The sequence below is a fragment of the Suricata suricatta genome, chromosome 14, assembly GCF_006229205.1.
Source record: "Suricata suricatta isolate VVHF042 chromosome 14, meerkat_22Aug2017_6uvM2_HiC, whole genome shotgun sequence".
In the NCBI taxonomy this organism is placed as follows: domain Eukaryota; kingdom Metazoa; phylum Chordata; class Mammalia; order Carnivora; family Herpestidae; genus Suricata; species Suricata suricatta.
The window spans coordinates 59,296,915-59,324,293 of record NC_043713.1 but is presented as its reverse complement, the minus strand read 5'-3'; the positions used below and the strand labels follow the sequence as shown (position 1 = coordinate 59,324,293).

General features: G+C 42.5%; 2 protein-coding genes across 3 annotated transcripts in view; both read right to left on the bottom strand.

The window, feature by feature from the left end:
- Positions 1-27,379, bottom strand: part of GNAL (G protein subunit alpha L) — a 99,527-nt gene that overhangs the window by 20,839 nt on the left and 51,309 nt on the right. For both annotated transcript variants that reach the window (XM_029921241.1, XM_029921240.1), the window contains exon 6: positions 21,621-21,718. In XM_029921241.1, coding sequence (XP_029777101.1) covers positions 21,621-21,718 — 98 coding nt within the window. The remainder of the gene's footprint in view (positions 1-21,620; positions 21,719-27,379) is intronic.
- CHMP1B (charged multivesicular body protein 1B) lies at positions 453-1,596 on the bottom strand. The gene has a single exon (XM_029921249.1). The coding sequence runs from the start codon at positions 1,479-1,481 to the stop codon at positions 882-884; it is 600 nt and encodes a 199-aa protein (XP_029777109.1). The 5' UTR covers positions 1,482-1,596; the 3' UTR covers positions 453-881.

Sequence of the window (27,379 nt, the reverse complement as noted above, 5' to 3'; positions counted from 1 at the left end):
CTGCCATGCTAATGAACATACTTTATAACAAGTCTAATTAAAGTGTTGAAATAGGAAAATAACTAGAAATGTGTTCAAGATATTCACTTGAAACTGTCATGTTAAATCTTATCTTTTGAAAAACTATTTAGTAAATAAAAATAGAAAGGAGCACACAATTTTTCCTTATAATAAATGAAATTATGTGGCATTTTTCCAGTTGTAAAAAGATAACTACCACATGAAAAACTTACAGAAAATAAACAGTAAGAGTATTATGCAGAATGTCCCACCATAATTTTAGTATAAATTATGTGATCAGATCAACAGAACAGTAGTCTGGATGTGATGGCAAAAAAACAAAAACAAACCCACAACACTCCCCCCCCCCCCCCCCCCCCCCCCCGCCCCGAAATAGCACTGTCCATTAAGTAAGTTGAATGAGGTGTTGAGAGCCCTGTAATCAATCTAAATAATCATTCTCCTCTTTTAATTTTTACGGCCACCTGTCAATTCTAATATTACTAATCACACTAAAAAAAAAAATCTCCAATTTTGTATAATTCAGGCAGAAAACTGAATACACCGAACAAGAGTTTTGACCAAATTTTTGAGAAAGATTCAAACACATCAAATTAACTAGTTCTGTTAAAAGGCAGCTATAAAAATACACATCATCACAAGCTATGCGGAATTTCAAAATCCAGTTAAGATGGAGGGAGCCTGGAATTTTTTAGTGTATCCGGAGAGCACTGTAAACCCAAAGGTAGAAGCATCTTAAGTAAAGAGCATTTCAGCATTCTGGCATGTTCGGAGTTTCTAGTGTATAGTAGTATCTCACTAATATACAGAGGATTTCAGAAGGTGGCTAAGGCCAGGAAATCTCAGAGTGGGTTCTGTCGTCACACCTGATCCCGAAGGCGGGCCAGTCTCTGGGATAGTTCATCCTGCTCGGCGGAGGCCACGCTCGTGCCCACAGAGCCGGTCTGCCCCTGCGGCAGCTCCATGTTGAGGTCTAGGCCGGCCTCGTCTGCCATTTCCTGGAGCAGCATATCCACTTGGTTCTGGGGAGTGGTCAGCGTAGTCGTGCTGCTCATCGTGTCTTCCATTTGCTGCGTCTGGACGTCCAGCGTCTCAAACTGGTGCTCAAATTTGTCCATCAAAGCGGAGATCTTCTCCAGATTCATAGTCTTCAACGTCGCATCCATCGACTTAACCACACCGGCCATCGATTTGGTCACCTTGCCCATCGTCACCGCCGTCTGGACTCTGGCAGCCACGGCATCGACCCGCGCACTCATTCTCAAGAAATTCACCGCTTGGTTCTTCTGGCGAATGGCATTTTCGGCGTGTATCCTCGCCACTTCCATGTTGCCCTTCTGAATGGCCTTCTTAATCTTGGCCTTTTCGGCCTTTTCCTCCTTGTCGCATTTTTTGGCACTCCTGCTGAGTTCTTTGGCGGCGAACTTTAGGTTGAACAGGTGTTTCTCCATGTTAGACATGGTTGAACGGCTCCTAGGGGTCTGTGGCCAGGGCCAATACGAGCCGGAAAAGGGAGAAAGAGGCAAGTCCGCTCCCAGCCGCCGCTCCTTTGTTTTGGTCCCACTTCCTGTTTCTACCGCGCGCGGCGCAAACGGTGACGTCAGAGCCCGGCGCCGGGGCGGGGCCTGAGAGAAGGGCGGGGCTGGGGCGGGGCCTGCGGGACCCCGGGGCGGGGGCCAGGGCACGCCCTCGGAAGTGGGGCTCGGACCGGACCACGCAGACGCGGATGCGTGGAGGTGGGCGTTGCCCGTGCGGACAAGGGCACTTGTTTTCTACGCCCAGTTTTGAAAAAATTTAAGCATTGGTAAATTGACAAAAATGAATGCCCATGAACACTTGGGAATACATCTGCCGAAACAGGCACTACCCGTAAAAAAATCTCCCAAGTCCACTTGGCAGGCCTTCAGGTGGCTGGTCAGAGGGCTAAAAACCGGCAAACTGTCAACTAGGTCTGCAGACTAACGCTTTCTTTATTTGCCTGGGTAACTTCCACTTTCTCAGGGGAACCTGAACCGTGGTTCACTAACTCATTAACGAAACAAAACAAACGTGCTTCTCAATTTCTGACTACAATTTGGGATGAAATACAGTGATATCCTTTAACTGGGTGAAAATACCTTCAAAACCATGGACCACCATATTCATACAGTAGCTTTAAGTTCAGTTCATAGGTGCTTTGCCAGCAACTGTCATCTATCTTTTGCTGACACAATTCTATCTATTTGATGTTTTATAAATATCCAAGGAACTTCACTCACATTTAAGTTTGACAGGCTACATTGTCATTTAAAATTATGCAGGCAGAGAATGGTGAAGTATTGGGACCGACACCCACTGGCATACATCAAAACTGTCACAAGGTATTAGGCTTTCAAAAGGCGGCAGTGTGTGCTGTAGTCTTTTTGTTTTAGCAAGATTCCTCAGATACAGCAATAACAAAAATCTAAGAAGGCCCAACCTGACCTAATGAGCTAGGTTGAAAATGAATACTGGGAGCTGATTCTGTTTAGAGAGAATTTTAATCCGGAGTCGTACCATCCCGTTCAGTTTCCTGGGGTTACACGCCAGCAGTCTTGCACCACAAAGTAAAGGAGTGTGCGTGCCACAAGCATCTACCTAAACCACAGCTCTGATGAGATCACTCATTTGTTCCAAAATCTGGGTGAAAATGCTGAACTTATCTACCAGGCATCCTGGGTCCCCTCCTTCTTTCCTTCCCCTGTGTGCCAGTCAAATCAGACTGGAGCATGGAAGTCTACAATCATTTGTGTCATTTGATCAGTGTGCAGAATGAGGCACACTCAATGCTCTTCCCTCTGTGTATACTGTCCCTGCTGCCTGAGTGTATATCCCATGCACCTCTGCCTACTGAGATCCTGACATTTCTTAAAGCCCCCTTCTCCATGAAGCCTGCCAGGATTCCCTCCTCTGTGCTGCCTCTGTACTCTGGACCTCTGCCTTAGCACACAGGGCATAACTGCTGGTACCGGCTCTGTGGGTTCAGGGCACTATTATATCATGAACCACATGGAAGTAGGGAACAGTCTTATTCCTTTCCCCCTAAGGAACCAGCAAGCTCTCTTCACAAAACAGGCACTGAGTCCAATAAGGCTTTGCTGAATTGAATTGTGGTCAAGAGGAGCTAGAACATTATCCTTGTTAGCAGGTTAGCCAAGATTCATTTTCTTCCCATAAACGTAGAACTCTTTCTTCACATGAGACACTTCTAGAAACATAAAAAGCAAATAAAAGGGAGGAAATTTGTTTGAAGTGGGGATAGAGGACCTATGTCTCTTCTGCTCGCCCCACCCTCCCTTTCTTTTGGGCTTGGTGAGAGGGTTTGGAGTCTATAATCATGAGAAACTCTGATAGATGATGAGGAGGAGGATGACAAAAAACATTTATTAAGTACTGATGTGCCAAGCATCATTCTAGGCACTTTACATGAATTAGCTCATCTCATCCTCACAAACCGTATGGGGCAGATGCTACTAACATCTCCAATTTACAGGTTAGGAAGCTGAAGCACAGAGAGCTAAGCAACTGGCCTGTGACCACCAGCTGCCAAGTGTTAGACATAAGATTCCATGGGAGCGCCTGGGTGGCTAGCCCCTTAAGTGGCTGACTTTTGGTTTTGGCTCAGGTCATGATCTCACGCTTCGTGAGTTAGAGCCCCACAACAGGCTCTGCACTGACATCATGGAGCCTGCTTGGGATTCTCTCTCTTCCTCTCTCTCTCTGCCCCTCCCCCTACTCAAAATACATAAATAAGCTTAAAAAAAAAAAGAAATAAGATTCCATGGATATAGCGAGACCAGTGATAAAACAAGGCAGACTCCAATCAGTTAATAAGAATAAAGGACTGTTCATCTTTGGCCTGAAAGAAGAAGGTGAGTTAGCTGTTCTTTTGAGAAGACTGAGGAATTGCATGGACTCTGAGGTTAATGCGACGTAAGTAAGGTTGCTAAAAGCAATTAACATCCCCTGAAGCTACTGTCACTGATGGGTGGCAAAGAGCATAGGGTAGAGTTCCGGAAGCCATATTTTCAGGTAGCTGGAACGAGGAGGGGCCAACCTTGCCTTTGGCCAGGGCCCCTCCTCCCCTTGAGCTCCATAGCAGCAGTCTTCAGGCCTCATCCTCTTCTCTCCTCTATCAATACTTCAGCCATCCACATTGTGTTCAGTATGATCTGTAGATAACACTTGTGCATTTTTGGAGAAGCTTCCTTCTGCGCTCCAGTATCCCTATTGTCTCCTGACACTGGAGAATTTGGGGTGCCAGACAGTTTGGCAACTCCTCCAACTGACTGAACTCAATCCTTCTCCCCCAAACCTGCTCATCTTAGTTATTAAATGGAACCTCTGTTCACCCAGTTTTGGAGCCAGATTCTCAGGAATCATCCTGGATGACCCCCTTCTCTACATCTATCCACATTCTATCACTAAGTTTTTCCATTCTTAACATTCCATCGAGGGTGAAAGCCTTCAGGGTCTGTTTCAGACTAGCATGCTTTGTTTTTCATGGATCCAGGAAAGGGGAGATTATTTTGAGTTTATGTAAGATTATCAAAGGAGCCTTTGTCTTATGGCAATTCTGATGGCACATGAGAATCCTCTGGACTCAATTCATGGTGTAACGGAAGAATACAGACCTTCCTTGATTTATGATGTGCTGTATCCCAGTAAACCCATCATAAGTTGAAAATATCCTGTTGAAAATGCATTTAAAACACCTACCCTATTTAAAATTTTTGAAGTGCTTATTTATTTGAGAGAGAGAGAGAGAGAGAGTGAATGACTGAGGAAGGGTCAGAGAGAGAGGGAGACAGAATCTGAAGCAGTGTCAGCACAAAGCCCTACATGGGGCTTGAAACCATGAAACTGTGAGATCTTGACCTGAACTGAAGTTGGACACTCAACTGACTGAGCCACCTGGTGCCCCAATACAGCTAATGAAACAGCTTAGGCGAGACTGCCTTAGACATGCTCAGAATACCTCTATTAGCCTGTCTTTGGGACAAATCATCTAATACAAAGCCCATTTTATAATCAAGTGTTGAATAGCTCGTGTAATTGACCAAATGCTGTACTGAAAGTGACAAACACAATGGCTGTATGGGTGTAGAATGGTTACAAGGGTATTATCCTCGAGATCACGTGGCTGTCTGGGAGCTGTGTCACTGCCGCTGCCCAGCATTTCCGGGGAGGAGCTTACTGCCCATTGCTAATCTGGGAGAAGGTCCCCAAATTCCAAATTCCAAGTATGGTTTCTACCAAACGTGCATTTTTTTCCACAACATTGTAAAGTCGAAAAGTCCTAAATCGCAGCCTTGGAAGTCCTGGACCCTCTGTAAACAGTTTACAATCGATCGTGGGTCTAGTCAAAACTTCTGCAGTAATAGCGCTACCTTATAACACCCAGATCCAAAGTAGAAACTTTCTTCTTAGGGGCTGTAAGAAAATGTTGATTAGAGGGCACACATCTCTAGAAAGCTGTAAGTCAAGCCAGTTAATTATTTTTATGATAAAATGGGGTAGAAAGATGTTTTAATTTGGCTCATACGGCCTATTCTTTTTCTTTCTTCCTCTGAACCAATACCAATGGCTATACTTGAGATATTTAAGCAGGTCTACAGCTTGAGTTCGTTGGAAAAGAATCATTTACTAAATCCAAAGACATTCCAAAACAAAAGAAGGAACTAAATATATATGAAAAATAATTTTATTGTGCGTGTTAAAATACTACTTCTCACAGGTAGTTTTCTGGGGGGGGCGGGTTGAAATCGTATGCCTTGAATTCTTTTAGGGTTCCTTTTCACTCCTCACAATGTGTAACTATGTATGTATCTGTGATTTGCTCAGTAGCACTGTATCCTTTCTGATCTTTCCATGGTGACATTTTGTTTCTTGATCTGGGACCAGTCAACCTCCGGGACACACAGATGCTTAATATATTTCTGTTGAATGTATGAACGCATTCAAAGAAAATGGCACTGGCTGTATATACCCTCGATGACCATTTTAAGGACCACATTACATATACCGTATTACTGTATATGTTATATATATAATTGTTTCTATCACCTTTTTATTTCGGAATATGGCTATGATTGAAAACTCCGAGACTGCTCACACCTTGGGAAACTGCAAAGTCATTGTACCTCAAACTATGTTAACATGGTGTCAAGGTTGTAAAATGAGAACAAGGAAGAGTCAGAAGACTTGCATTTGAGCGGACCTCTGCATTGCTGTGTGTACAGGCTGGTGACACCTAGGTTATCAGTCCTGATGGTGGTGCAGGGAGTTAACACTCTCAGGAGTACCCGAATGCCCTCTGTCCTCATGGTCTGATTTGGCATCTACAACTACACTGATGTGGGGCTCTTGTTCCTTCTCTATACTGAACAACTTACCAGTGGGATGACAGGCTAAAAATTAAATCTAGATACTCTTGGCTTTCTAAGGATAGTCCAGGATTTCTTTTGGTGTTGAGAGGAGCAATGATCACCTTGTCCTAGATGTTCACAGAACTGGGAGGAGGCCTCCATATTCCTTCCCAGTCCTCTTTGCAAGAAGGACAGATCTGGATTTAGAAAAAAATCAATGGCAGCAATTCTTTTTTTTTTTCTTAAGAAGTCACTAAATATTAAAATTTCTGCCTGGGTTTTGTTAAAGCATAACTCCAGACTCTTTTTAGTCCAGTCTTATTTTAAGACGATTTTGGATCTTCCCAGCAACTGGAAAGCAGAGGGAGAGGCGTGCGGTGTGGTCCTGACTGAGCACAGGGCACAGGGCTCTTTTTTTTTCTGTCCTGGGCAAAGCTGTGTGACCCAGACCAGGTCAGCTGTCCTTGCTGGGCCTCATTTCTTCATTTATAAAACTGGAAGAGGAAACATTATGATCGGGTCTTGGCACCAGGAAGGACTGTTCTAAACTACTAAATAAAAAAAAAAATCCCTCAGAATAATTCAGGCAAAGTCTCAAAATAGTGTGTTCTGGCAAAGATATAAAGCAATGAAGACTCTCATAAGACTCTGATGGGAGTGTCAGTAGATATAATGTCCTTGGGAAAAAACTGGCATTCTCTGATAACGTTAAAACATGCGTCCTCTCGGCACCGCTTCCTTCTCGGGTCATCCACCCCAGAGAAGCTCTTGCACACATAAACCAGGCTACAGAACAAAATGGTCACAGCATCACGACTTGTCATAGCCCAAACCTGGAAACAACCCGACTGTCCGTGAACAGAACAGAAAAGTGAGTTGTGGCGTATTTTTATAATCGAATACTACGTAGTAATGAAAATAAATAACTAAAAACAGACACAACATAGGAATAAATCTTAAAGCCTTAATTTGAGCAAAAGAATCAGACCAAAATGGTACAGGCTGCTTAATTTCATTAAAAAAAATCCTGAAACAATCTGCACAGATTCACAAGAGAAAAACGTGTATTATCTAAATTGCCCGTTTCCTAGCAATTTGTGGTGGACGTTTGCAGATCTCACAGGGAACATGTGGAGTAGATTCAGCGAAACAGACAAGGCAGCCCGTGTCTATTTCCGTGTTACTCCTCCATTTACAGAATGTTCTGTAGAAAGAAAACCCGCTCCTTTGAGGGAGTTCCTGCCTCAGAGGGAGAGAAAAATAGGAGTAGAAACTAAACTACGGAAGGAAAACAAAGACTTAAAATTTTTTCTGACTGTGAAACAGGCAACATATTCCTCTTTCCAATCATGGTTCCCCTTTTTCACCAGAAATTTTCATTATGCTACTTTTTTTTTCCTTTTTAAGAGAAGCTGATTTCTCTCCATAGAAACACACAGTAATATCTAGCACTGCCTGGCTGTCTAATGGGACACTGGCAGGTCATTCTGCAGACAGTGCCGGATGGAAGCAATTTCACAACGACAGATCCAGGGCAAATGGGCAGCGGGGCACACTGGCCTGCCCAGGCTGTGTGCGGGGCCACCCTGCAGGAATCCGGAAGCTGGGTGTTCTCACATCACTTTTTAAAAAACTTGAACATCAAGCTTACAACCTGCAAGTTAAAAACTTGTTAATGTGCACACGAGGCAGCATATTTCTTTGCATATTAAAACCTCCTCTTGTCTTCCTGTCGGTGCACCTTGTGTGTGTAATGTAAGCAGGTGGTCAGAAGCTGGGAGCTTCCCCAGGGCTATGTAGGACTGAGGACTGGGAGGTGGGGGTGGGGGTGGGGTGTTTGCTGCTACTCCTGGGAAGAAGTGTGTGCTGCAGACGCACCCCTGTCCCTCATCAGTGCTGCATCTGATCTGCCACGAGACACAGCTGTTAAGTCACGTCACCTCACAGTTAAATTAAGCTTCAGTCAGTGATTTAAATACTCCTGTCCACAGAATAGAGAGTACTAGTTCTAACAACCGCACCTTCTGAGAACCATTTAAAGCCCTTTCAATTCTGGTTTAACCCCTGCTATATACAATAAGGAAGGAGTCCTCAGCTGTCAGTGCCCCTGGCAAGGTTAAGCCTGGGAATTCCCTTTGGTTAAGGCAGAGCTGCGATTAAGCTTTTGGGCCAGAGCATAAAGATATTGTTATATAGATAGTTTAAGCTGATATCTTTAGTTAAGAAGCAAAACTGTATTAGAAACCAAATACAGGGGCGCCTGGCTGGCTCAGTCTGTTAGGCATCTGGCTCTTGATTTCGGCTCAGATCATGGTCTCCGGGTTGTGCGATGGATTCTGTGCTGGCGGGGAGCCTGCACGAGAGTCTCTCCCTTTGCCACTCCCCTGCTCCTTTCTCTCTCTCTCTCTCTCAAAAATAAAGAAAAAAGAAAAAAAGAGTAATAAAGAAAAGAAATAGAAAAAGAAGAAACCAAAATATAACTTAATTCAGGGAGTCCTACTAGAAATAATTTATTTTTAACCCTTCTGTTTAGATTGTATAAAGCCCTATAGTGAAGTAGAATATTTCTTGCTGCTTCTCACTGCTATAATGTACTATGACAGGACTCCGTTTTCTCTGAGACAGTGAGCACTGGTGGCTTCAAGAAAGCCAAAGGCAGGTATATGTCTTTTAAGTGTTAATTTTAAAATGATTTTGAATTAAGGGGCCAGATAGCTCGACTAAAATATAATGGATATGCTTTCTTGTTCTATTATCTTTGATGGAGTTGGGCTAGAACCTTCCAGCTCATGCCTGTATCTCACAAATACTTAGTGAGTTCCCGGCTCAGGGATGTTAGGTAAGTAATCAGCAAATGTGATGCATGTATAATGTTCCATAAAGCAGAGGTATTTATTTCCCCCAGCTTTTCTTCTTGTGGAAGGTTCTGCACAACAGGGGTGTCGAGGTGCTGGCTGGGCTTTTCCACTAAGGTAAGTTCAACATGTGGTGGTTTCTTTCCCAGAACCACCAGACTGCCTCAGGGCACGATTAACCATGTCCTAAATATAATAAGCCCCGCCAAGATGAACTTTTGGAAAACAAGACCTAATAGTGAATCTCAGCATATTGCAGGAAAAGGAAAATGTACTTTATGAGTATGTTAGGGGTTAAAGGAGAATTCGAAGCTAATTGAATTTCAACTTCTGCTACAGTGTGAAACTTTGTGAATTCTTCAATGTCATTTATAGGAACTAGAACAAGGAAACAACCACAAATTGCATTCAACGTGGTTCCTGCTCGCTGGAAGCATCCTAGGGTTTCCCTTCTGCAGCGGCTCACGACGGTATCTCTGTGACAGTACCATCCCGGCGGGTCCCGCCATCTGCCCCAGGTCCTTGCAAGAAGGCCAACCTTTAGAATCTAACTGTGGAGGCATGTGGTTGACCAGTGGTGGAGAAAGGAGCTGTAGGGACTTCTGGACGAGGTGAGCCTTCCCAGAAGGGGTGCCCCCAGGGCTCTCTACTTTCAGAGACCAAGTGTATGCTCATTTGTTCAGAACACACCATTTGTCAGAGGAAGAACTGAGATGAGAAACGGACCTTCCAATCTACAGTCACCTGACACTGAATTTCTTACCTTAAAAGAGATCTGAGATGTCATTAAACATATTCAGTGGAGGATAATAAAAATTGTCTTTTCTTTTTCTTTCTTTATTTCTCTTCCTTCCTTCTTTTTTTCCTGATTTGCAAAAATGACCTATTCAGTCTCACAGATTTTAGGAGATATATTAAGTCACTGCCTGGATCTTGGCAGAATGTAGCGAAGTGATCAAAGTGATTTCTTTCTCAGCAGTTACCACCTGCCTCGGATAGCTGGTATGAAGACTCATTTCTTCTTTGCAGAACAGTCACATTAATGCAAAATATTAATTCCAGATTCACAGTAATATAAAATAGATTAAGAAACATGGCATACCATGCACTTAATTGTTACATGAATAAAGTCGCTAGTGAGCAAATGGAAATTCTATTTGTGCTTAGATTTCCTTTATCTAATATAATAACAGAATAAACTTGGATTTGAAAGGTAGCTTTTCATTGATCTCATGGATTCTAATTATTATGTGATCACTGTGGTCTGGTGTAAGGAAGATTATGTACTTCTAGCCACCAACACCATGCACCATCCCAAGGAAGGCTTTTTCCTTTCTTCCTGTTTTGAGCGCTTTCTTTGATGTGACATTGCGAAGCACAGCTTCCTTACTGGCTAAATCTGATTTAAAGGCTTAATTAAATTTACTGATAGAGTGGACACATTTTCATTGTTTACTGGGTGGAGGGAAGTAGTTCTAGGACGTTCTGCCACGACATATAGAGTTTTCTCTGAGACAGTGAACACGCCTGTCCTAACGGAGTAGCTCTCAGTATCTCATCCTTTGAAGGGCCGAGTAACAGCCCATTGTATGCAGAGACCACATTTTGTTTCTCTATTCATATGACAGATGTTTGTGTCGTTCCCACTTTCTGGCTACTTTGAATAATGCTGTCATGAACAGACGCTGTGCCTTCACCTGAGCTTTACAGGAAAATTAATTCTGCATACCTGAGAATGGTAGACTATACATGGTAGAGAACAAACAACACAGGAAGGGAGAGTTCATTCAATTAACAACTATTTTTTAAAGACCTACTATGAGACAGGCACGGCTCCAGGCACAGTGGTATGCAATAATTCCGTGTGAACACAATAGTGGAACAAGCACTATCCATAACGAAGACTTTAAAACACTTGGTTAGGTTTATTATTCATTCAACAAACATTTAATGAGATGTCACCGTATCAGGCCCTGCATGGAGAGGAGTAATTGAAAATGCCGTGGAAATAACTTTTTGTAAAATTATCTGCCAATTTCCAAGATGACTATATTTTAGAGAAGGTAAGACATTTTCAGTACAAGAATCATATTTTTTGCTTGCATCAAGTATTTTTGCTTTTCCATTTTTTCTTCTTTGTTCTCTTAAACTGATTTTAAAATGTAAGAATACTCAAAATGTGGAATGTTATGAGTCTTATACCGAATACTATTCACAGCGTAATTACCGCCACCACACTCAATTCAGCCGCACAGATATGCCAGCATTCATTGTATAGGGCAAGGAATATCGACTCTACTGAGCAATTGTTCACTACTTTTGGTGGAGTCTCTTCCCCTTGCTTGGAATAAAATAGAAAGGCCCTGAAATTAGGAACTTCAAATTATCAGCAGTCTCCAAATTAATTTTACTGAGGAGTCCAAGTTAAGATCTAACAAACTAGTTGCAACAGGGGATCTGAATTTAAAGTGCATCTGAAGTGCACAATTCAACGGTGTTCTACTTATTCAGAGTTGTGCAACCATCTCCATGATGACTTTTAGGACATTTCCATTACTCCAAAGGGAAACCTTGTACCCATTAGGCAGTCATTTCTCGTCTGCCCCCTCACCCTCCCTCAATCTATGCAACCCTAATCTACATTCTGTCTCTAGATGTCTATTCCAGGCATTTCCTATAAATGGAGTCATATAGCATGTGGCCTTGAGTGTCTGCCTTCTTCACTTAGCATCATGTTTCCAAGGTTCTTCCATGTTGCAGCATAGATCAATCAGTGCTTCATTCCTTTTTATAGCTACCTAGTCATCCATTGTATAGACAGACCACCTTTGTTTACTTATTCATCAACTGATGGGTATTTCGGTTGGTTTCCACTTTCTGGCTCTTACGAATAATGCTGTGATGAGTATTTGTCTTGAAGTTTCTGTATGGATGTATGTTTTCTGTTCTCTTGTATATATATCTGGGAGAGGCATTGCTGGGTCATATGGTAACTCTGTGACTCACTTTTTGTGGAACTGCCAGACTGCTTTTTGAAGTATATGTACCATTTTATATTCCTACAAGCAATAGGGGTTCCAATTTCTCCATGTGCTTGCCAATTTTTTTTGTTGTTATTTTTTAAACTTTTCTATTATAGCTATCCCGGTGGCTGTGAGGTGGTATCTCATTAATGGTTTTGCTTTGCATTTCCCAATGGCCAATGGTGTTGAGCATCTTCTTATGGGTTTATTGACTATTTACATATCTTATCGAGGAAATGTCTATTCTGCTCCTTTGCTCATTTTAAAATTGATAAAAGTATTAATATTAAAGTTATTTCTATGTTTCTTATTGAGCTGTAAAAGTTGCTTCTGTGTTTTAGATCCAAGTCCCTTATAAGATACATGATTTACAAATATTTCCCTCCTTTGGTGAATTTCTTTCTCTTTCTTGAACCATGAGGACCTCTATAAAAAACTATCCTGGCATTCATTTGCAAACCATGCTCACGACAGGAATTGGATGGAAATGGAAGGTAAATGACAGTGGCTTCAGAATCTGAAAAAAATGGGTACCCTTGTGAAAGTCCACAAGCTTAGAGCCAAGATTCATCATCTTTACAATTTAGCATCTGGCTGCACCTGGCACACATTTGATGCTCTGTTAATATTTCTTGAATTTTTAAGAAATAATCTCTCACATCTTTAGGATTTTTTTTAAATGTTCACTTACTTTGAGAGCCAGAGTGCGAATGGGGGAGGGGCAGAGAGAGAGAGGGAGACACAGAATCGGAAGCAGGCTCCAGGCTTCAGCTGTCAGCACAGAGCCCGATGCAGGGCTTGAACTCACAGACTGTGAGATCATGACCTGAGCTGAAGTCAGATGCTTAATCAACTGAACCACCCAGGCGCCCCATCACCTCTTTAGGGTTCAGATTTTAAATACCGGATAAATCAAGACTGGCATGACACAGTCTTGTGTAAACTTAGGTGATTTTGTTTCCTCCTCTTTGGAGGGTTAGAGTGAGGATTAGGTTGTTAGGTTTTATGATGTGCGCAGAATAGTGCCCCACGTGGTAAATTTCTATAACTATGAACTACTCTGTAGCTACCCTTTGACACGCCTCTAAGTCTTTCTGAAATTGTACACTCTGTTAATACTTGTATTTAGGGGTTTTCAATCTGAGGTCCTTGGGTTCTTTGGAAATATTTCAAAGAATTCATCAAACACTTAAGAGAATTGTAATAAAAACCCTCATACAGGCAAATGTCTTATGTGGCATATGATACTTGTGCGGTACCACTGACCTGTATAGCTAGGTCATTTATTTTTTTCTAGACTTCTCATCACATCTGTACACATGTATATTCCTTCCACCTATATTTCACTATGAAACATTTCAAACACACAACCTGGAATAACTTTATAGGGGATGCTTGAATATCCACCATCCAGATGCTGCGATTGCCCTTTTACCATACTTAAAAAGTCATCTATCTCTTATTTTTGATACATTTCAAAGAAATTGCAGACTCCAGTTCACTTCCTCCTAAATACCTTGGCTTGCAGATGTTTGTCTAGGAATCAGCATTTGTTCACATTTTTTTGTTCATGTACAATTTAGGTCCAAAGAAACACAAATCCTTCATGCGCATTTGCTGCGTTTTGATACTCGTGAACACCTGTGTGACCCCATCTCCCATCAAGCCATTATGCGCACATTTTCAACCTCTTGCAGATGTGCTGCTGTGCCGGGAGAGTGGCTGTGGCCGTGCGCTGGCTGCTGTGTAGACGGCACAGCCCATGTCCAGCAGTGTAGCCATGAAGAGAGGTCCCTGTGAGGCACAGAAGAGGCAGCGCCCTGCTGCAGCAAGGCTGTCCCACTGGGGCCCAGGCTCTCATCACACAGCCACTGTCACAAGTGAAAATGTGGCACAGAACAGATTTCTGTCTCAAAGACTGTATCTGTGCGTTTAAGAATTAAAAAACATCCAAAAACGTAAGTATCTATCAGACTTCATGTTTTAGAAGTGTGAGGGAGGCTGTCAGGAATTCAATTTGGAAGAGAATTTCTTACTCTTCTCCCTTTCACATGCTGCCTCATTTATCTTAAAACGTTTCTTGTGATTACAGAGCAAATTAAAAAACCTCCTGTTTTTGCTACTATTTGTTATTACTCATCTGCATAAACCAGAATGTTTCCAAACATCCTGCTCCCAGCAAGAAGAAACTGGATACTGAGCCCTCGTGAAAGATTCAACGGTCATCTATGTGCACTGAATTCCGATTTTGTTTTGATCAAAGTGACTGCACAGATCTTATAATACATATATGTTATCAATGTGAACATCTAAAATAAATTTCACTCTAAGCAAATACCACTTTGGTTTGATATATTTATTCTAATAAAATGTCGCTTTGATTTGGTATTTGATGCGAGTTGCATTTGGTCCTGCTGCTACAACTTTAGAAAAATGGCCTTAGTCTTTAAAGTGGGCCCCGGGGCTGTTAATTGGGACCAACTGAACCACCAGAAAGGAGCACGGGAGAGGCTAAGGGTGACCCTGGGGCTCCTCGTTGCCGCTGGCTACCCTCCTTACTGCTGGCACCCCACACAAGACACTGACAAAGGTTCTATTTCTAAGAAATAATTGGGGACATACAGCTCTAAAGCAGCAAAGACATTCTTATAATGTATATATGTGTGTATATATATATATTTACCATATATAGTTCAAAGCCTTGATTTTCACAGTTTCAAAAAGAATCTAACCATATCTGCTGAATGGGAAACACCAGAAACCAGTGTGGCGTGCTGGAAGGGACAGGACCTGAGCCACCTCAGCATCCTCTCTTTACAGGAAGCCTGAGGACTCAATGAGATGATGTAGGGGAACCCACTAGGATCCTCCACTCAAGACAGTCATTTTTCTGAAAGATTTTAAGACATTTGTTTACACATGTGAGATAATCAGGATCTCTGATCGCGATTCCTGGCCCAGCGCTTCTGAAACTCTTGTAAATTCCTAAGTGATAGGAGCACTGGGAGCATTTTCCATTCCAACATTTGGTGGGTGGCCCTGTTCTTAACACCGCGCTCCTAAATCCCTTGTGCCTTCCTGTGTGACAGGAGTGTCTTTTGTTTTAATGAGGTGACTCTGGGTGGGCCGGGAAGAAATGAGTATAACCAGGGGCTGACCGACTGAGTCCGGGATACCTGGGCCATCTACTCTGCCCTGCCATCCACCCATTCCTCGGACCACAAAAAACGGACTGCATGCCCATAACCAGGAACGTTTCCAATTCTGCAGATCAAGAAAATAAATCTGACAATAAATTTGACTAGAAACAAAGATCAAAATGAGTGTTAAGGAGAATGTGTAGGTGCACCCAGGTGGTTGATTATATATTTAATGAATTCAACAGTATGTAGTAACATGGACATTGTAAACTCTAGTTTCTTTGATTTTAAAAAGACCTACAAAAAAACAGCTTTGAAGTTGAAACTTTATTTTTGCTAATAATTTCCTGATTGTCTGAAAGCTTAAATCCGGGGACTTGGGAGCCATGAGAACGAAATCAGTGCTAGAGAGTAAATGTGGTAAATGTGGGAACCAAGACGCCCGAGAGATGGCCAAAGGCAGACGGGGATGTAGCAGAAAATCACTGTACCTTTCTTGCAATTCTTTCCTTTCTTTCTGGAATATTCTCTCTTTGAGAGTATTCTAAAACCCATTATTGAAACGGATGCGCTCCCAGAGGTGCTTATCATGTAAACAGTCAGGACAAAGCATTGGGACCTACACTGTGAGCAACAGAGTTTCAAGTTACATTAAGCGAAGTCTGAATTTATAAACCTGTTCTAAAGATCCAATTTTCTCTGATTTGCTTTCTCCCAAAATAGCTGTTTCCATGGCTACATAATCACTTATTATTAGGACTTAGAGGAAACGCATTTGGGGGGATAATGCAGTGAGATTGTCTTTTAATTTTCACAGTGGGAATTGGATAATTCTGTATAAAATTTAATCTCTAGTTATTTGCACAGCTTGCTTGGTGCTTCAAAGACATTCATTTTTACCCAAAGCATAATACTTAATGCTCAATTATAATGATGGTTCCCACAATCCTCTAGCCAAATCGGGCCGTCCTGGCGAGCAGCCTTGCTGCCCTGCCTTACCGCGGCCACTGCTCAGGGGTGTGGGTGTGGCCACTGGCCACCCGGGGACAGCAGGTGGGGGCACCATGTGAGCAGGCTGGGATCGTGGCCAGACGCAGGCTGCCTCCCCTTTAGCAAAGCTGATCTCTCTGCTTCCTCTGGGACCTGGCCTGCAGATTGCAGAGCGGACCTGCCATTAGGAGCAAAGGACGAGAAGAAGAGACAGCGAAAGCAAAGTTGAAATGTCCACACGGCAGGAACAGAAGAGCTGCTCCCCACAGCGTCTTTGGCTCAGTAGTGGTTTCTGAGAGAAACTCAGAACAAATTCCCATTTTTTTTTGAAGAAGCCTGAGCAAGTTTCCACTCTTTGCATGCCAAATAGCATAATATAGACCATCATAGCTTTTTTCGTTTTTATACCACAGGCACTTTATAATTTGGGGGCTCCCATTTGCTCATATGTGCTTGCAGAATTGGAGTGTGGTATGCATTTGTGATTGACGGAGGCCTTGTAAGCACATGTACAGACTTTCATCTGCTGTTGACAAGAGGACCCCTGGCTCATCAAGGAGACTGTCCCCCTGGCCAATCTTTTTTTTTAATTAAAAAAAAATTTTTTTTAATGTTTTTTTAAATTTATTTTTAAGAGACAGAGACAGACAGTGAGAGCAGGGTAGGGTCAGAAGAGAGAGGGAGAGAGGGAGACACAAAATCTGAAGCAGGCTCCAGGCTCTGAGCTAGTTGTTAGCACAGAGCCCAATGTGGGGCTTGAACCCACGAACCATGAGATCATGCCAGACGTTTAACTGACTGAGCTACCCAGGCACCCCGCCCCCTGGCCAATCTTGACTAGTGTTACCTTTGCTTTTCCTGCCCTGAATCTCTGCCTCTTCCACAATCTTTCTTTCTTCTTCTTCTTTTTTTAGATTGACTATAACCCATATAACATAAAATCCACCATTTTGGTGATACAATTCAGTGGTTTTTAGTATAGTCACAAGGTTGTGCAACTATCAATACTATCCTAATATACGATCTATCTCATATACTACTATCAATACTACCCTAATATCCAGAACATTCCCACTGTCCCCCAGATAAATTCTAGCAGCAGTAGTGGTCCCTCTCAATTTCCCCTGCCCCCAGGCCCCCGGCAATCACTAATCTACTTTCTGTTTCTGTAGATTTGCCTCTTCTGGATGTTTCATATAAACTGAATCATATCGTATGTGCCCATTTGTGTCTGACTTCTTTCACCTAATAGAATGTTTTCAAGGTTCCTTTATGCTGTTGCATGAATCAATGTTTCATTCCTTTTTATTCCAAATGATATTTCACTGTGTGATGGATCAGGTTGTGTGCATCACTTGAGGGACCTCTGGGTTGTTTGCACATTTTAGCTATTGGGAATAACGCTGCCATGAGTTTTCGCGTGGACGCATGGTTTTAATTCTCTTGAGTAAATGCCCAGGAGAGGAACTGCCAGCTACCCTTGTGTTTATGCTTTTAAGGGATCGCCGGACTGTTTCCAGATGCTTCATCAGCAGCTCAGCCTTAACAGAATTTCAGCAGCACCAAGAAGCACCTCTTCCCCACAAATATTGCCATGGTTTCTGCCATGGAAGAGGGTACTTTAACCAGGCTTAGAATTATTCCCTTTGTAACAAGCATGAAGGTTCAAAATGCAATTCTGTTGAGCAAGGTAATATAGTGACTTCAATTCACACCAAGATAGAAGTCCAATATTTTCTCTGAGCAATTTTGATGAGAGGAGAAAAAGAAAATGTGTCAGGACGCCGGGGGTCTGCAAGGGGGAAGAAGGAGGCCACAGAGGCTGAATCCAGGGTAGGGCGTATACTTTTACAGGGACGGGCCAGCTCTTCCTATCAGTGCCGTAGTGAACACCAGGCTCTCGTTTTGCTAACTCATTTATTTCAAATAGCCCCTACGGAGCAGCGACTTCATGAAACAATATTCACCTAAGAGCTGGGCATTTAAGGATGAATAAGACACATTCCTTGAGGAATTAAAAATGGAGTGGGTTGGACAAGATGGCCTGAGGATCATGGTCCCAGGGATTTCCTCTGAGATCATGTCCCTTCATTGTTTTGATGCTGAAATGTGCTTTCTTTCATGGAGGGATGGGGATGGCTGAGGGAGGCAGCTTCTGTTCCTTCAACATCCAGTTTGGCAACATGGAATTTGGTAGCCATTTGTTGGGTCTAACCGATGTTATTGAAATACTCCTTGTTCTTTAAATCTCTCACCCCCCCATCTCAAAACCTGAGTTTAGAGGAAAAGCAACAGCTATTAAGAGACAAAGATTACTGATCCGGCTCGATTCCCATATGTATTAAAATAGATAACAGAAGCAATGTTGGAGAAGTTGGAATTAGTGAGGCCTAGAAGGGGAATTGCTTTCTGTGATTCTGCCAGGCCCCGAGTCAAGAAACATAATGAAGCGTTGGTGCCTTGTTCCTGACGAGCCTTGAGTCTTGACCTCACGCACAAGGCACTTTGTCCCATGGCTCTCGGTAATCTGAAAAGATGTCAAGAAGGAATTCCACGTCGTGTCTGTGTGCCACCTGTTCTTGGAAAACTGTGCCTCAGTTTACCTCTCTGGACCTCAGCTCCCATGCTGATGGCCTAACATCAAGAGCTTATGTGGAGTTCATCATGTGGACTTTGATATATACCTATTTAATCTTACTGGAACTGAATGAGAATGGGACCCATAAATAATAGTTTGCTCAGAGTCTCACACAATGGCTGGTGGCAGAGCTGAGATCTGATTTCTGCCCATTGTCAAGGCTCATACTACTTCTTCCTTTTAAAAATTTTATATTTGCATATTCTACCTTAAATTCAATCATTAGTTCTATTCCTGGAGTGGTAGGAAACTAAATTATCTGGTTGTCTTTTTTTTTTTTTTAAATTAATGTTTATTTTTGAGAGAGACTGAGTGCGAGAGGGGGACGGGCAGCGAAAGAGGGAGACAGAATCTAAAGCAGGCTCCAGGGTCTGAGCTGTCAGCACAGAGTCCGATGCGGGCTCGAACTCACGGACTGCGAGATCACGACCGGAGCTGAAGCTGGACGCTTAACCGACTGACCCACCAGGCACCCCAGTTTCTCTCTCTTTTTTTTTAATAAAGCGAAATTCCTAATTTGACACTGAGTAGCACTGAGGTGTTTGCTCTTGATGTCTCTGCTCAAGAAATACGGGAAGAGGATGACAAAACACATATTCACATCAACTTTAAATGCCAACATATGTGAATTTTAAAATTATTTTGAGTTGTGCTTGAAATTCCCACTGCTAGCATTAACTTCGGATATTCTTTCCAGCTCTCTAATACTGCTGTGGGATCCCCCTTTGGGATCGCTAACTTAGTTTCGCCAAACCAGCGCTTGGTCCTGTCCCCTGTCCTCCCATAAGCAATATGTCTCAGGTCCCTCCATCCCAATAAACGGCGTCATGACCGATCCTGTTGTCATCCTTGATCTCCACTTCCCTCTGCCTCCTACATTCTGATCCACCACCTAGATCTGCCTCTATGTGACCCAGGGCTCGCTTCCATGACCCGAGGCACCCTTGTTTCCTTCTTTTAATTCTCCACAGAGCAGCCAGAGTGACCCTGACAACCTCACTCACTGAGTCATGTTTGCTCACTGCATATGGAAAAAAATCCAAGTTCCTTGGCATGACCTTTGGCACTTGGGAAGCTCTGGCTCCCCTGGCCTCTGTCAGCTGTTCACGGCCACCCTCCGGTTACCCAGCTGCCTTCAGCCTGGCTTCCTGTCACGGTCTGGGACACACCCACCACCTCTCCTCGGGCCCTTTTTATTGTCTTCTCTCAGTGTCCATCACGAGGTGATCAGCCCTGAACTCCTAGGGGAGCACACACAACTACCCTCTCCCGGAAATCAGTATTCACAGCACAGCTCCATCAGTAGGTGCCAAATATTGTAAATTCCCAGGTTGTATGCTTATGAAATCTCTTCCACAGGTATGAATTTTTAGAGTTTATAGACTTACAATGTAAAAGCACTCATTACTTGCTGTCCCAAGAGTTATATAAAACAACCTGAAATACAGTTTTTATCAAAATAGCAAACATATCTACAACTTCTTGATTAACCTTCTTAGGCCTATTATTGACTAACAGTTATAGAATGACTTTATAGTTATTTATAGAATTAACAGTTATAGAATGAGCATTTCAGGGAAAAAGTGAGCCAGCCTAGGCACCAGAGTCCTTTCCTTATTTCTTATTTCTCTTCTTATATTTTTTTCGTCAAGCCTTTACTTACTATATTAATTGCCATCTACTTTCAAGGTTCTAGTCTACTTCTAACTGTATAGGATGATCACTTAGTACCTTAAGTAAGAGCTTGGGCTCAATTGCAGACATTGATATTATTTTATTTATTTATTAAAATTTTTTAATGTTTTATTTATTTCTGAGAGAGAGAATGTGAGCAGGGAGGGGCAGAGAGAGAGGGAGACAGGGGATCCGAAGTGGGCTCTAGCTGACAGCAGAGAGCCTGATGTGGGGCTCAAACTCATGAACTGTGAGATAACGACCTGAGCCAAAGGCCAGATGCTCAATGGACTGAGCCACCCAGGTGCCCCGATATTATTTAAAAAAATTTTTTTATGTTTTTTATTTATTTTTGAGAGACAGTGAGAGGCAGCTCAAGCAGGGGAGGGTCAGAGAGAGAGGGAGATACAGAATCCAAAGCAGGCTCCAGGCTCTGAGCTACGTGTCAGCACAGAGCCTGATGCGGGGCTCGAACCCATGAACCACGAGATCATGACCTGAGTTGAAGCCGGACGCTTAACCAACTGAGCCACCCAGGTGCCCCCCGATATTATTTTAAAGTTTAATTTGGGGACCCCACTCCAAAATGAAAATACAACCACGAATATCTAAGTACAGTCTAATTTAGAGATATGCCTATAATTTTATAGAAAGCACGAAAAGGAGAACTGAAAACACTGATCAGGGTAAAATGAATACACCTGCTTCTGACTCCTATTGGATTTTCAGTTTTCCACCTGCCAAATGCGTGTCATTTTAAAAGCTGATTTCTGTAGTAAGGTGTTAACGCTTTGTTCCTGGCACTGAAGAGACTTGGGTGACCGTGGGAGGCAGCTAACCGTGGGGCAAGGGAAGCTTCAGGCAGGCCGGGCCTTGCTCAGAAGCTGACTTACTACTGTGCGCAGTCAATCAGCTGGTATTCGTTGGACCTCTCGAAGCACGCCTTCACGCCTTCATCGTCCCAAAGCTTCTTCACGTGGTCAAAGAATTCCTAAAATCGGAAAAAGTTACAAAGAAGATAGCACATGTGGTACAATATTTTCAAAAGATAAAAGTGAAAAGAAACTGCCAGACAATTTTTTGCAGGTTAACACATGAATGGTTTTCTTTGAAGGAGTCGACGTGAGTGACACGCAATAAACGCATGTGGCTTGCGATCGCAACATGCACCTGTGTGATCACTGGTCACATCAATGTGTCCAACATTCTCTTGTTCCAGAAAGTTCCCCCAAATGAAAATTACAAGTCAAAAGTAATTTCCTGGCATTCTTCAACTATACATACGACAGCTATTTTAAGAATAATTTTCAAGTTCTTAGTGCTCAGTCACCTGTCTAGTGGTAACACCATTTCAGCAATGAAAAATCATGCCCATTACAATGCTAAGTTTGTTTTAGCTGTTGTCTTTTAAATTTTCTGTGAGCCATGATTATGAATGGACATGGCTGAGCAGGTGGGTTAAATTTGGCCCAGAAGCATTAGGTACAACAGAAGGAAATTTCTGGAAATTTTGGAGATGCTAAATCACTGTTTTTTGGCATTTTTTTAAAAGCACGAGTTAAATGTTAAACGCTGATTTTGGTTCCCTCAAGCCCACACGAGTGCAAAGCTCGATTTCATCCATTACGGCAAGGAGCACTCTCCTTGAAAGGAAGGCCAAGAACTTTCCCTCTCTCAAAGTAAGAGGTGGCTTTATGAATTCCTTTTCCAAAATTATCCAAATTAAATTAGCAGTGCTATGGAACCAAATGACAACACATCAGCCGCTAAATATAAAAGAAGTTACGTAAATTTTCACAAACCCGTTCATTAGAACATTTATATCCCTTCCCACATCAGTCCTCAGCCCCTCCTGGCAGCCCTAGGCAGCACCCATTTCTATTTCTGATCTGCACCAAAGGGTCTGGGGCTTCTGATGCCTTATGTTCTTTGTGGCTGCCATGTTCCCTAAACATCAGCATCAAATTTTTGGAGAAAAAATAATAAAGGGCTGGTTTTTTAGTTGGAGATTCACAATTCCATACCAGGTGGATCCAAGTACTGTGGGGGCCTCTTTGGAAAAAGAATAAAATCCTGAGTACGCAATTCTGTACAAAACTCTAGAAGGGGCAGTAGGACTGAGGGGCCCTGAGGTTCTGACTTCCTAGAATCAGGGACAATCTTTAGAGGTCTGCCATGTGTCTACACCTATCATCTGTCTGGCTGCCTACTGTCATCAAAGAATTCAAACTATCCACAGCTGTCAACGAAGGGGGGGGCTCTCCATATGAAGGAGAGATGCCGAGCGGCTGTTTTTATCTCCCTAGATCTGTGGTTCCTTCTATCTCCCACTGCCGCTCTTGTCACTCCATTGACGGAGTTTTTATCAGCATCTTTAACAATTTTTTTCCTTCTGAGAGCCATAGGAAGACACATATACACACACACACACATGACCAAATGAGAAACACTCTGTTTGCTATTGTCCAGATGGTCTGGTCTTGGAAGACAGAACACACCCCGTGTCATGGTAATGTTCAGAGTTGAGTCCCATCTCTCTCCTGTCCTGCAAACCTCCAGTGCAGTAGTTTCTTGAATAAAGTCCCTGACTGTCTTTATCAATGTCAGACCATTTTGTCTTTCAGCAGTCTGAGCTGAAGCCTCTGAGGCAGCATTACAGAGGAGTGCTTGAATCAAGAACCAAGATACATGATTTGTGAGGTCCGTGTTCATAGCAGTGGTAAAACAGGAATTGTGGGCGCTGTGGGTTTATTTTTTTTCTTTTATAGTTTATTGTCAAGTTGGTTTCTATATCACACCCAGTGTTCATCCCAGCAAGTGCCCTCCTCCATGTCCCTCACCCTTTTCCCCTCTCTCCCACCCCCATCAACCCTCAGTTTGTTCTCAGCATTTAAGAGTCTCTAGTGGTTTATCTCCCTCCCTCTCCTTAACTATTTTTCCCCTTCCCCTCCCCTATGGTCCTGTTAAGTTTCTCCTGTTCCACATATGAATGCAAACATATGGCATCTGTCCTTCTCTGCCTGACTTATTTCACTTAGCATGACACCCTCGAGGTCCATCCACGTTGCTACAAATGGCCATGTTTCATTCTTTCTCATTGCCATGTAGTATTATTCCATTGTGTATGGAAACCACTTCTTCTTGATCCATTCATCAGTTGATGGACATTTAGGCTCTTTCCATGATTTGGCTATTGTTCAAAGTGCTGCTGTGAACATTGGGGTACATGTGGGCACTGTGGTTTTAAAGTAGATGCTTTGGACAACACCAAATGAACACAAAAGCAACAATCTCTCTGTTTCAGCTTCCTAGTTGGTGAACAAAGATGTTGGACTACAATAGAGCTAAAGACCTATAGAGAGCCAGGATTCTCCAAGTTTACTTTTTTTTTTTTTTAACGTTTATTCATTTTTGAGAGGCAGAGAGACACAGAGTGCAAGCAGGGGAGGGGCAGAGAGAGACGGAGACACAGAATCCGAAGCGGGCTCCAGGAGGGTCTGAACTAGCTGTCAGCACAGAGCCCGATGCGGGACTCACACCCACAAACCATGAGATCATGACCTTAGCCCACTGAGCCACCCAGGCACCCTAGTCCATGTTTACTTTCTAAAAGCCTCATGGAAAATTCAGAGCTGCTACTGCTGTTGCTTCTGCCTTTTATTAGGGAAAATTTCAAACTTAGCAAAAGGAGAATTCCCCAGGCCACTCACTACTTAGCTTCCATGTTTATCAACACATGGCCAGTTCTCTCTTTCTCTTTTTTAATAACTCATGCCTTTCCCCCCACATTTATTATTTCACAGCACATCTCTTATGTCATATCATCTTATTTCAACAGATAAAGGCTCTTAAAAATCATAGCCACAGTACCACTAACTCCATGAAAAATATAACAAATAAATGATTCTGGAACGTCATTAAATATTCAGTCAGCCAATTCAGCTTCTTTAGCTATATTTAAACAGTTGTCCAGAGCCAGGCTAGAATTTTCATGTGTTTGCTAAACCAACTGGGAAATAAATACGAGGAATAATTTTGGTATGCCTCCATTAGCAACTAGGATGAATAGTATGAAACAAAAATAATTTCAGTGTTGTGTGTATGTCTGAAAAAAAAGGGATGACTCACAGAGAAATGTAACTTGCTTATGACAACTGAGAATATGTAGAAATTGAGAGTATAAAATGAAAATTCTTGGGGCACCCGGGTGGCTCAGACGGTTGAGTGTTCGACTCCTGGTTTTGGCTCAGGTCATGGTCTCACTGTTACGAGATCAAGCCCCGTGGTAGGGGGAGGGGGGTCTATGCTAACAGCACGGAGCCTGCTTGGGCCTCTCTCTCTCTCTCTCTCTCTCTCTCTCTCTCTCTCTCTCAAAAATAAAGAAATAGGGGCGCCTGGGTGGCTCAGTCGGTTAAACGTCCGGCTTTGGCTCAGGTCATGATCTCACGGTTTGTGGGTTTGAGCCCTGCGTCAGGCTCTGTGCTGACAGCTAGCTCAGAGCCTGGAGCCTGCTTTGGATTTTGTATCTCCCTCTCTCTCTTCCCCTCCCCTACTCATGCTCTTTCTATCTTTCAAAAAAAAATAATAAAAATAAAGAAATAAACTTAAAAAAATAAAATTACTGACGTTTCTTAATTTTTTTCTGTATTACTGAACAAAAATTGCCTTGTGATTTTCATATATTTAGCAACTAAAACACACATTTATGTTACTCTTACTTAAAGGGATTTGACATAGCATAACCTATACACGTATCAAGTCACTGAGGTGGACGGCTGAAACTAATGTCACATTGTGTGTCAATGCGCCTCAAAGTAAAAGTTTAAAAAATGCAAAATTTTTTTTGTTGTGTTATAGAAAGTAAGAATCATAAAGATAGCAAATTTAGACCTACTTTTTTTTTGAGAGAGAGAGAGAGAGAGAGAGAGAGAGAGAGAGAGAGAATCTCCATGCTGAGCATGGAGCCTGACACAGAGCTCTTTCTCACGACCCTGGGATTATGATCTGAGCTGAAATCAAGAGTCAGACACTTAGCTGACTTGAGCCACTCAGATGCCTTAATAAATCTACTTTTAAAAAAGCAAGGCTTTAACATTTTTACAGCATCATTCTGATTTTTAAAAAAAAATTTAAGCTAAAATTTAAAAACATGTAAATAGCTAACTACTCCATTTCATGTTACAACATTTTCCTTCTGGTACTGCCGTCTACGTTTTCCTTTATACACAAAGCACGAAGCTAACCTGAGGTTCTCACATGACTAACCATGTTTTTCTTTTTCTTTTAAATTCCTCCATGGGGCGCCTGGGTGGCTCAGTCGGTTAAGCGTCTGGCTTCGGCTCAGGTCATGATCTCACAGTTCGTGAGTTCAAGCCCCGCATCAGGCTCTGTGTTGACAGCTAGTTCAGATCCTGAAGCCTGCTTTGGATTCTGTGTCTCCCTCTCTCTCTGATCCTCCCTTGCTCACACTCTCTGTCTCTCAAAAATAAATTTAAAAAGACATAAAAAAATAAATTCCTCCTAAGTGCTCTAAAATGGAAAGAATCCTATGACATTAAGAAATGTTACAAGTACAAAATCTTGCATGATATCCCTGATAATATACCCTTTTGGTTACACTAACACCTGAGATACATTCTTAAGAACCAAAAGCGTATGTCCTGTCTCTTGAAGTGAATGCGGTACAGGGATGTGGAGTTAACGCTCTGGCTACACACGCAGGTCTGACGAAGAAGAGCTCTCCCATGTGGTGTGGGTGGAAACTGTCACTGGGTTGAACATAGAGATGTTCTTCGTCAAGCTTATTACCTAATACCCCTTCTAAGACGACTTGCAGAAAATCTCTCTCCAATATTAGTATCAGGAATACTGTTTTTGCATCTCTCAAGCAACCACTTTTATGTTTTACTATTAATTTTTACTCGTAGGGACGCCATGGCTCTTTGGCTGTTTCCATTAATGTCACTGAGCTGACTGCAGGAAAGCTCAGAGGTCCCGTTTTGGGGTCAGTTTTCATGTGTGTGTGGGGCTCTGCCTTCCGGTCTGGATGCTAATTCCACTTTTGGTTCTGCATAAATTACTCTCCTGATCTTAACTTCATTCTCCTGCATTTTCATTTATTTCATTACCTTGTCTTACAACTTTGTAAGCAGCATTAAATCCTTTCTGGAACAGGCTGAAGGATAAATAAATGTTTGATGGAACTTTGTATGGGAACATAGTGGCTAATGCCCACCACCACAAGCAAACAGACCCTAGGAAAAGGCAGTTGCAGGTCAGAAGGCCTTTGCTTACTTGGGACTCTCTAAAGCTCAAGTTTAGGTCTGATTCATTTAAAATATACCCACTCAATATTAACCCTTGGCTAACAGAAATATTGAAGAGGTTTTTGTCATTTGTTTTTTCAGATATATCTGGTGGATATCAAGTCTGTGGGGGGGTCTGTCATGCCTGTTGACACTATGATTTTGTTATTTGTGATCTCTGTCCATCCTCAAATCTAATCTAATATATATGTCTAAAATTCTATCGAGGAACAGCTTTCAGAAACTATGTCCAAAAAATCACAAGCAGTCCTCTCGCCCATGTCTTTCCTATGACCACCCTGGGCAACAAGCTCACCAGGTTACCACAGATGAAAAGAGTTCACGCT